Source organism: Parasteatoda tepidariorum, chromosome 4, assembly GCF_043381705.1.
Source record: "Parasteatoda tepidariorum isolate YZ-2023 chromosome 4, CAS_Ptep_4.0, whole genome shotgun sequence".
NCBI classification, from domain to species: Eukaryota; Metazoa; Arthropoda; class Arachnida; order Araneae; family Theridiidae; genus Parasteatoda; species Parasteatoda tepidariorum.
In genome coordinates, this window is record NC_092207.1 from 74238415 (window position 1) to 74249033 (window position 10619).

Consider the following 10619-nt stretch of genomic DNA (forward strand, 5'->3'; position numbering starts at 1 on the left):
ATTAAGAAAATAAATGGCAACAAAGCAAATTTTATAAGTTTTATAGTTTGTGATAGGAATTTCAAGCTTAAATGCTAAATAAAAGTAAGCAAAATTGTATTTTGCAACTTGTCATGTCTGCAACGTTGCGGACATGACCAATTTGAAAATTCTTTAAAAAATATTAAATAAAAAAAATTATAATTTTTTAAAAATCACAATAATGCAACACTGCAAATAGTCGAAAGAAATCCAATTTTTAAGAAAATAAATCTTTTAACTACTTTGTTTTAATAAAACTTTTTAAAAAAATCATTAAAAAGCAAAATTGTTCTTTTATAAGCACCCTATATTTAAATACTGAAATTAAAAATAACGTTTTTACAGTCATTAATTATACAAATCCAATATATCTCTTAAAATATCATGTTTAATTACAAATATTAAATGTTGGAACTGAAATTTTTTTTTTCCATCTCTGTCATGTCCGCAACTTTTTTACCCAATTTTTTCACATTTTATGCAATTTAAAGAATTTGCATCATTATTTTAAAAAAACTAATTAAATATTCATAAAATACATTTAATGACCTTTAATTTGATATACGGTTTATTAAATTTATTGGAAAAAAAAAAATTTAAGCATGCCAGGCTACAAATAGTGTGGAATCACCCTGCATGAATCTGAATTGAACAACCTGATAATGCTCACTCTGGTTATTTTAGCCATATGATGCTCACTACGTGCTCTTGCGCGCCGAATCCAATCAATTAAAAATGAAAACTGTTGCCAGCGCAAGAAAAGAAATATCATCGGTTTTATTGATACATACATACGTACGTATTAGCGTTTTATATAATATAGATAGTTAAAAAATAATCTTCTCTTAATTTCAAAGAGTAATGTAGTAATGACAAATTAAATCTGACACAGAATAAAATATGCCACTTAATGTATTATAATGGTTTAAAATAATCTTATACAATAACAAATGATAAATTGGGAAAGGAGCATTATTATCAATAAAAATAAGCATAGTGATAGTATGCAAATCATAATTCAGGTTAAAAAGTTTTTTCTTTTGAACATAAACAGTGGGATTGTACTTCAATAATTGATATGAATAATGTTACAAGTAACTTAATAAGAATGTATGTAATGCAATGAAATCCATATACTAACAATATTTTAATGAAATGATTTAATTTGTTAATACTTATTTTTTCCTTGAATATAAAGATTTCAAAAACTGTATCAAAGATACCTTTCTGACTTGATTAAGTGAAAGAAAATATTATTAAGCACCAGAAACATACATTCAAATATTTTCCTGGCTGTCATATAGAAAATCATTAAAAAAAATTCAAACTTATTCTATACTCTCAAAGCAATAATTGAGAAATTCTAGAAAAAAACTAACTTAATTTTTTTTTGTTGCTGATTTGGTAACACTTTTTGACATCAAATTTAATTTAGATAAGATACTCCAAAGAAGGTTTTAAGAAAAAAGGTAAAATAGTAAAATTTTTTTTTCTTCTAACAATTTCTTAAAAAGGAATACAAAAACAATAAGTCATAATTATTTTATAGTTTTAAAGCTGAAATAAAATACTGTTATTTTGATTTTTTCTTCTTTATTTCAAGGGGAGAAAAACAGCTTCTAGAACGAGCCTATATTCATTTACAAAAAGAATGATTAATAAAAATAAGGGATGCTTTAAAATCAAAATTTTTAATCATAATAGATGTTTACATATGGTTTCTAATCATTAATGAATGCTTAATGATAAACAAATGACTGCTGTAAATTTATGATTTAAGTTTAAAAAACCATTGTTTACATAGTCATTGGCAGTAAAATGCATAATTTAATTACAAAAATCATCAACATGTCATTATAATTTTCCCCATCAACAAGTAATTATAAATTTTAAATGATAGATTTACTCATAAGTGGATAAAATTATAGGTAATTACCAGGCTGGGAATAGATATACAAATCTTAATAATATACATAATTTTTTAAAAAATACATAATTTCCAAATAATTTAGCCCAATATACAATCATAAAATATGAAGCACAGACATTAATTCTGACAAAGGAAAGATTTTTCACTACTTTAGCTAATCATAGATGAATTCTTATTAGGTACAAAAATAAAAAGTATTTCACACTCACTGTCTTAGTTGAATTCAAATTCAGTGTTCACTTTTTATAGTTAATTAAAAATATAAACCATGGAGTTTCAACCATTTTTAGAAGTACTACAACACTTTAAGGGACAACATTAACACACAGTTCAAAATGGAATTTATATTCAAATATTAATGATTTACTAATGTTTTAACTCATGAGCATATAAGAAAAATTTGAATAAGCTAAAAAAATTTAAGTAAACAAATATTTTTATTTACTTGCTGTGCATGTAAGATCAGTAGATTAGAGCTACAAAATTACAATGCAAATTATAAAAAATTTTCATTAAAAAAAAATCTTATATCTATCTCCAGGGGTCTGTCTAGGTTTTTCTGAGAGGTACCTATTTTGTGAAAATTTAGACATAATATGTGAAAAATTAAAAATGATATTAAAAAATCAACACAAAAACATAGTAAAAATATAGATTTATCGTTTCTTAAGGATACAAAAATAAAATTTTAAGAAAAAGTACTTTGTGAAACTACCGTTTTTCCTAAAGTTGAATTTGTGAAACTACCGTTTTTCCTAAAATTGAATTTGTGAAGGTACCGCTAAACGGTAGTAAATTCAACGTGGACAAACCCCTGATCTCTATTTAAAAAAATTAGCATTTGTTACGAAAGCAATATTAAATAAATGTAATAATTGTGATTGGAATTGGTTGCAATCTGATATATTATTGAAGAAGCTAGTTTAGTAACTTAATGTTTAAAAGTGCATTTCTTCCATTTATATTATTACTAATATTTAGGAGCTAATTAATTAATTAAAACTACTTTTTGTTCATCGGGACATAGGTGGTAAATTCTTGAAATAAACTTAAAAAGCAAAAGTTCTTTGGCTCTAATGGCTAACCAGAGCTCTTAGGGCGATATTTTCAAATTAGTTATGTAGAAGTCGAAAAAATATCTAGCTAACACAAGCATTACTAGAAAAGCAATACAAGATCAAGAAAAAATTAAAAGCAGATGATTTATGAACACCAAAAATTTAGTTATTTTTTCTGCTGAGACTTTTATTTTACAGTGTATACAAACCCATTACAGGAATTGGAAATGATATAAGCCTTGTTGATGTTTTAAACCTTTTTTTTTTCTTCTTCGATACAAAGACTGTTTGTGCCAACTACTGCTAAATGTCAAAGGGTTTTTCAAGTTAAAAAAATATTAAGGAAAAAACATATATAGTTCACTAGAAATAGCTATGCTCTTATGATCCCCTTCAGTGATTTTTTTTCCCTCTGTAATGTGCTTTTTTTACATGATTCTTTATATTATCTCATATTTCTTTATTTTTTTCAGTTATAATGATTTCTTAAAAAAGAAGGTATCAATCTGCATATAGAAGGGGTACTCATTCAATCCTTGTCAAGTTAAAATAATCAAGTACAGAATGTCTGCTAAAATAGTATAACTATAATCAAATTCCAGATTAACGATAAAAAAAAAAAAAGGAAATGAGAAACAATAAGATCGCATATCAAGATTTTGAGATCAAGTTTAAGCAATAAATTAAATTTTAAGACACTTTCGAAACACTTGTCAGATATTATCATGGTGCACTTGATGCGCGAAATTCAGAGCGTGAAAAACATTCCAAAAAGAAACGTTCAAAATTTAATAAGTGAATAAATTATTTCCAACACTTTTCTCCCTTTTTCTTCACACTGATATTTTGTAATTAAAGTATTTCTAAAGCCATAAGAAATACTATAATGCCATATTAATGAAAGTGGTACAGTTGTTCGTATTGAAAAAACCTAGTATTTTTTTTCTAAGAGAATCACACATTCAAGACGTTTGATGAACGAAGATCTTCCTAAATAAATATTAGAGATGAAAAATATTTAACCAAATTAAAAATAAACCATCGCTTGCGAAAGATATTGTATTAAGCTGTTCAGGAAAATATATCGAAGAAAACAACAATTAACAGATTTTAATAAGTTGAGATGTTTTTCCTTTCAAACGCTTTCTGTTGCTTTTCTCAGTGCAAACATAGTGTCAATATTTACCATAATTTAAAAAAAAAATATTGAAGGAACTTTCTCACTGTAATTAATTAAATATGAGATTGGAAGTAAATGTGTGTGTGCTGGAGTTATCAATGCAACTCTTTGATCATACTCACCATTCACGATTTGCATATGCGTTCACACGTCAATGCAATTCACTCAGGCAAGTATTTAGTTTTACAAGCAGTTTCCAAACATTCGCGTCCCGCAGTGGACTGATCGCTAAGACACGGCTCCCAGCAGATCACCGAAGTCAAGCATCACTGGCTGTGGTCAGTGTGTGGGTGGGTGACCACTTGGATCAGTCTGCATAGGGAACGAGGGTGTGCGGCATTGGTCTTCGTTAAACTGTTTTACCGAAAAGTGCTCGACTTTACGTGCAGGTCGTCAGGCTACTGAATCGGGGGTGCCATCCCCTCTGTGGAGGATCAGAATTGTGATGGCATGTCTTCGGATCATCCTTAGGGATGGTTCCCAGACCGTCGCCAATGGCCCATTGTGCAGCTCTAGTGTGACGTAAATTAACAACAACAACAATAAACATTCGCACGCACTGTCTCAAAAGTTCTTTAAGAACCACCCCTACTGAATGTGGTTCACGCACCGTCGGTTGAGAATGAGGATCGAAAGTGCGTCAACCTTATGCAGTAGGAATGGCCTTAAAGCCATCAAACGAGCGTCTAGGACAATCGCATGCTTTGTAGCCAATTTGCGATTGCAACGCTCGAGTAAAAGCTCGGAAAGGGCGGCTCCATCATGGCTGGGCCCTCCCCTCTTCTCTGGGTCCCGCAGTGGACTGATCGTTAAGACACGGTTCCCAGTAGATCACCGAAGTCAAGCATCACTGGCTACGGTCAGTGTGCGGGTGGGTGACCACTTGGATCAGTCTGCGTAGGGACCGAGGGTGTGCGGTATTGGTCCTCGTTAAACTGTGCTACCATAAAGTGCTTGACTTCGGGAGCAGGTTGTCGGGCTACCGAAGCTGGGGTGCCATCCCCTCCGCAGAGGATCAAAATTGTGATGGCGTGTCTTCAGATCATCCTTCGGGATGTTTCCCAGACCGTCGCCAATAGCCCACTGTGCAGCTCTAGGGCAACGTAAATTAACAACAACAACCCTCTTCTCTGGAATGTACAATGCGAAAAAAAATGTGATTATCCTGAATAATTTTTGGATTTAATGGTCGGATCTTCACGTTCTAGGACACAATCTAAATGGCTTGAGGGGGTGACCTCAAATATCATAATTAATAAGTGCAGACGAAATTTTAAGTCATAAAATCAGACCACAAAAACGAAAACTTCTCTGAATAAACGTACCTTTTTCTCCTTCAACGGATTATTTTTTTTCTCCAAGGGATTCGGATTTTTGACCCGTATATCTGGTTACAAATAAGTCAGATATTTGAAATTAGAATTCTCAGGACCTATTCTACCAATTTTGCTCAAATTTGTATTTTGCCATATGGTTATTTTTTAGTTCGGTTATTAAAGATTAATTTTTGCATGGAATTATCTTTGGACAAACGAATTTTATTATTGCGTGCAAAATTTTTTCAATTCAATTAAAAAGCTTTCGAGATATAAAGAAATACACAAAAAGTAAAATTAACATTATAATGCTAATTTTACTTTTCGTGTATTTCGTGTATTTAACCCCTTATAAAGGGTTAAAATTTTGGACCTCTAGAGAAAACTATTGGGACCTTATTCCCCAGATTGCTGCTACCCTATATATTTTGGAGGTCAGAAATCCAAATCCATTGAATAAAAAATGGTATGTTTATTCAGAGAAAGTACTTTTTTGTGTCTGATTTCGTAACTTAAAATACTTTTGCACTTATTTATTAGTATATTTGAGGTCACCGCTCAAGTCATTAAAGATTTATTTCTAGAACGCGAAGATTTGATCATTATATCAAAAGTTATTCAGGTGGTATGTTTTTTTTTTAACGAGTGTACTACGATATTTCCCCTTTCTTACATTTTTCGCATTTATTTGTCGAAAATATTTTTTAAAATTTCCACGACGTTTTCTTTTCGAACTATATTCAATATAGTTTTTAGTTCCGTATAGTTTCTCAACTAAAATTTTTTTAAAATTATTTGTAAATCAAGACAGAAACTAACGCACTTTCTTCTATGATTTTCCACACGCTAATATTGAAAGCATGCGAAATACTGCTATGGGTCGAGAGTTCTTCTCTACGCCACCAGTAGCCCATTTTGATCACCAAACCACTGTGATAGGGGAACTTATCTACAATCCAGAGGACTTTATCGACTCTCACTTAAAAAATAAATAAATGAAAATAAAAATAATAAAAAATATTTCTTTATAAAAAATGTCAAACAGGAAAGTAGGTGATTAAATGCTCCTAGATTGGAAAATTACGCCCAGGAACAAATCGGGTGACTCACATGAAGATAATTTTTTTCTCACGCAAATAAAAAATCGTATGCGCATCAAGAGCTGATTGTACCAAAATTCTCTTAAATTTGAATTAAATTATAATTTTATTTTACCATGCAGTTTTCATATATGACAATTACGTCATTTTCTGTGTCTCGGTAAATATATATTTTAAGTAAGATATGATAATATTTCAAAAATTTCTAAAAATAAAAGAAAAAAAAAATGCTTGCGTAAAAACAGCAACATATTTTATTATCTGTGTATCGCGACACTAATGATAAACTTTGTTCTTGACACTGAGGATAATGTTTGTTTAAACTTTGAAACAGTATTTCTCCTATCACATGGTCTTATACCGCATTATTTTATCGGAAAAAACTCTTCCACTGGACTCTAAAACCTAGATAATTAAAATCCTAATTTTTGAAGCAAAAAATGAAGCTCGTTTCTCATAACTGAGAAATTTTCAAATAGAGCAATTGCCAATGTCTTTTAAAAGTAACAGATTAGTTGAAAATTAAAATTACGAATTCAGCTTTCATTCTTCAATAGCGGTTCTGCATTTCTGGTAGTGTCTGAAAAAGCTAAACCTTTAATTATTTTTTTCAATTATTACTTTTTAAATCTCTTTATTTCAGAATAATTTTGCTAATTAACATCACAAATGGAAAAAGCAACGATTTTTTTGTTGTTTTTAAGAATTCCGACTATGCGTCAACGAAACAGCGATTAATGAATCTGAAACTAACCATTTAAGTTTTTGAATAGCTTTGAAAAGGATCAATTGAATTCACTATTTGCAACGAAATGCAATACTTGCTTTCAGCACTATGTGCTACGATCCTTTCCCTTGTTTACCTTTTGCTTGTAATACAAGCAAAAGGTAAACAATACTTACTTTGAATTTTAATGCTTGTGAAACGAAAAAATTAGTGTTTATACTTATGTACTATGTAAAACGTGTGGTTCTCGTGATTATTTTCTCTGCTAATGATGCTATGTGATGCTTTCTTAAAGTATTATGCTAAGTGATGCTCTTGCCCCTCATACTTCAAAGTATTGCTTTCTCAATTTATGATAGGTGATGATCTCGACACTCATGGTATTAAGTGATGATCCCACAACTCATGATACAAAATCATGCTTTTGCCTCTCATAATGCTACTTGCTGCTTGCTGAACTAGTGTTTGTCCCACTATTCAAAATGGTTCCGCGACTCATGATGCTAAGAGACGTTACCGTTACTCATGATGCTAAAAGATGCTCCCCCCATTTATGATGCTAGATCTCACCACTTAAGATTCTTATTGATGCTCTTCTATTGATGGTGCTATTGTTGCTGTCTCACATGAAGCTATGTGATGCTTTCAATACTCACGATGGTAAGTGATGTTTTCGCCAGTCATGATAGTGATGCTTTCTCTACTCAAAATACTACTGACTACGTTATTTTATTATGGACACAAATAAAATCTTACTTCTTTTTAGGGGTTTTGCTTAAAAATACGCATATTTTCGGAACTTATTTATAAGGACATTAGAGTAAATCAAAATTTCTAAACGAGATATTTATCAAACAACTAGTAATAAGTTAACATTAATTTTCTAAAATTGATGCAGAACGAAATGGTGACTGCACGATTTTCAACGACGAAACTTTTCTTTTTAAAAGATGTGCGACAAGTTCAGCAACGCTTGTGGTTTTTAAGTTACAAAGAAAAACTAATTTATTTTGTTTGGATACGAGATTTTGCTATAGAAGTAAAATGTATCATAAAAGTGAACACTGTGAATAACTTTGGATTTTATATTGGATTTTTTAGTATTAAGACCTAGTCTGTAAGGTTTTAGGGCCTACAAATGATAATTCATCACAGCAGACAATATTATTTTAAGTAGCTAAAACAAACACAAAAAAGTTTGTATTGTATAACGTAAAAGACATTAAAACTTAGAAACAAAAAACATACGACAAAAAATACTTTTTCCCCCGACGATATTGAATTCTAAACCCTGTAAATATGGGGATAAGATTTAATCTGGAAAATATGATTCCAAAAGCTTAGGCAGGAGAGCAGTCGAAAGTTAGAACATCTTAGAATTAATTGAGTATTTATAGCTATATCTTGAAAACTTTTAAAACGAATTGAACAATTTTCTACTTTATTGTATTCGTGCATCTAAACAAAATATTACGTTTGATTGAAAATTCAAAACAGTTTGGACGACTCATATACAAAGGGAAAAAAAACCTTGAATTTTAGCTAAATCAGTTGATATGCTAAAGTTATTTTAAGAAAATTCACTTTGACACACGAATTTATTTCAATTAAAATAATATCTCCATCCATGTTAAAGATTTTTTTTTATGTAAAAATGTCTTAATATAAGAATCTTTTGATATAAGAAGGTTTTGATGTAAGAATCTTTTGATGGAAATTTATATTTTTATAATGTAAAAGAATCTAAAAGTCAAAAAAGTTACTTCTGTATAAGATAATATAATTTCCTTTGCAAGAATCTTCTATTGTAATATCTTTAATGCATTTATGTAAGAGATTCTGTAGGCTGGGATAGCTTGATCGGTAGGGCGTTGAGTCCATGTCCGAGAGTTCGTGGGTTCGAACCCCGCCGGCCGAAAACTCCCCGTGTAGTAAAGTGACTGCTGTCGAGTCGCAAAAGTCCTCCATGCTCCCGTAACAAATCAGTACCTCTAGGGGTACTGGACTGGAGATCGATCGTTCTCCGATTGAGGTCAAAATTACGATCTGAGGATGAATGAATGGATGTGTGAATGGGACCGCCCTATAAAATGGGCTGTGACGTGCGTGTGGCTAAAGTAGAATTCTTAGCCATAGGATGGCGCCTCTGAAAAACAAGAAGCGCACACTCTGGCTTAAACTTGCTCGGTTTCACATAGCAGGCTTGCCTGTGTAGCAAGTCGCATTAGAAACAACAACAACAAGAGATTCTCTAATACTCGAGTAATTTTTTTCTGTAAGACAATCTTTTTGTCTAAGGATTCTTTTTAAATTAGAAGATATATATTTTTTGTTAGAGTATTTCTATTACATGAGATATATATTTTGTGCAAGATTGTCTTTTTTAAGCGGGAGAAAATCTTTTGTGCAAGAGCATCTATATTATATGAGAGAATTTTTATTGAATAAGAATCTATTTTGAGTAGAAGATCTTCTGTTCTGCAAGATAATTTCTTTTGTGTCAGAAAATCTTCTTTTTGCAACAAAATCTCTTATGTGTATGTATTTTCCGTAAGGAAGAGAATCTTTAATGCTAGAGAACAAATATGTACTTTACTTTTTTCTCTTTAAAGAAATACATTGAAACAAAGTTTGAAAAAAACCCAAATATAACATAAATATTTTTTTTCAATTTGTATCTAATTTTGTCTCTAAGATGAAACGCATTGGAAAGAAATTCTTCCATGATACTATGGTTTAACCGAACAATTAAACCAAGCTTCAACAATTTGTACAAAAAATTTTAACAGCATAAATAAAATGTGTTTAATAAATATTTATTCTGAAGAGGAGTTTCTCAAAATATAATCATTTTTAAAATACAATAAGTTAACATCAATCTACTTGTACATGATTACTTGTTTTCTCTTTCTGGATCTTTTTTTGCGTTGCTTATATCTGGAATAAAAAAAAATGGATTTATCCACTAACAATAAAAAAATGTTCAAAAACTATAAATAATTTTACCTTAACTATAGAGCAATAGTTAGAAAAACACGAACCGGGATTCAGACCATTAAATTGAATGAGAGAAAAACCAAAACATAGAGTAAACCATATTCAAATTCATATTCTACACAGCATTTATTTTTAAGTGCTTGATTAATGAGCACTGAATTTAAAGGCAGTTCTATAAACATTGTCTATATTTTTCAGCAGATCCATCGAGAGGATGATGATTGCAAAAAATTGGTATTAGGTTCGACTTAGGTGTTAGTAGTTATAAAATATATATATATATATATAAT

The 10619-nt window shown here is 30.5% G+C and overlaps 1 protein-coding gene across 1 annotated transcript in view; it reads right to left on the reverse strand.

Annotated features, from left to right (window-relative positions):
- Nucleotides 1-9908: 9908 nt before the first annotated feature.
- LOC107445097 (glutamate receptor ionotropic, delta-1-like) overlaps nt 9909-10619 on the reverse strand; it is a 32409-nt gene continuing 31698 nt past the window's right edge. The window contains exon 12 of the mRNA XM_016059427.3: nt 9909-10269. Coding sequence (XP_015914913.3) covers nt 10212-10269 — 58 coding nt within the window. The 3' untranslated portion in view covers nt 9909-10211. The remainder of the gene's footprint in view (nt 10270-10619) is intronic.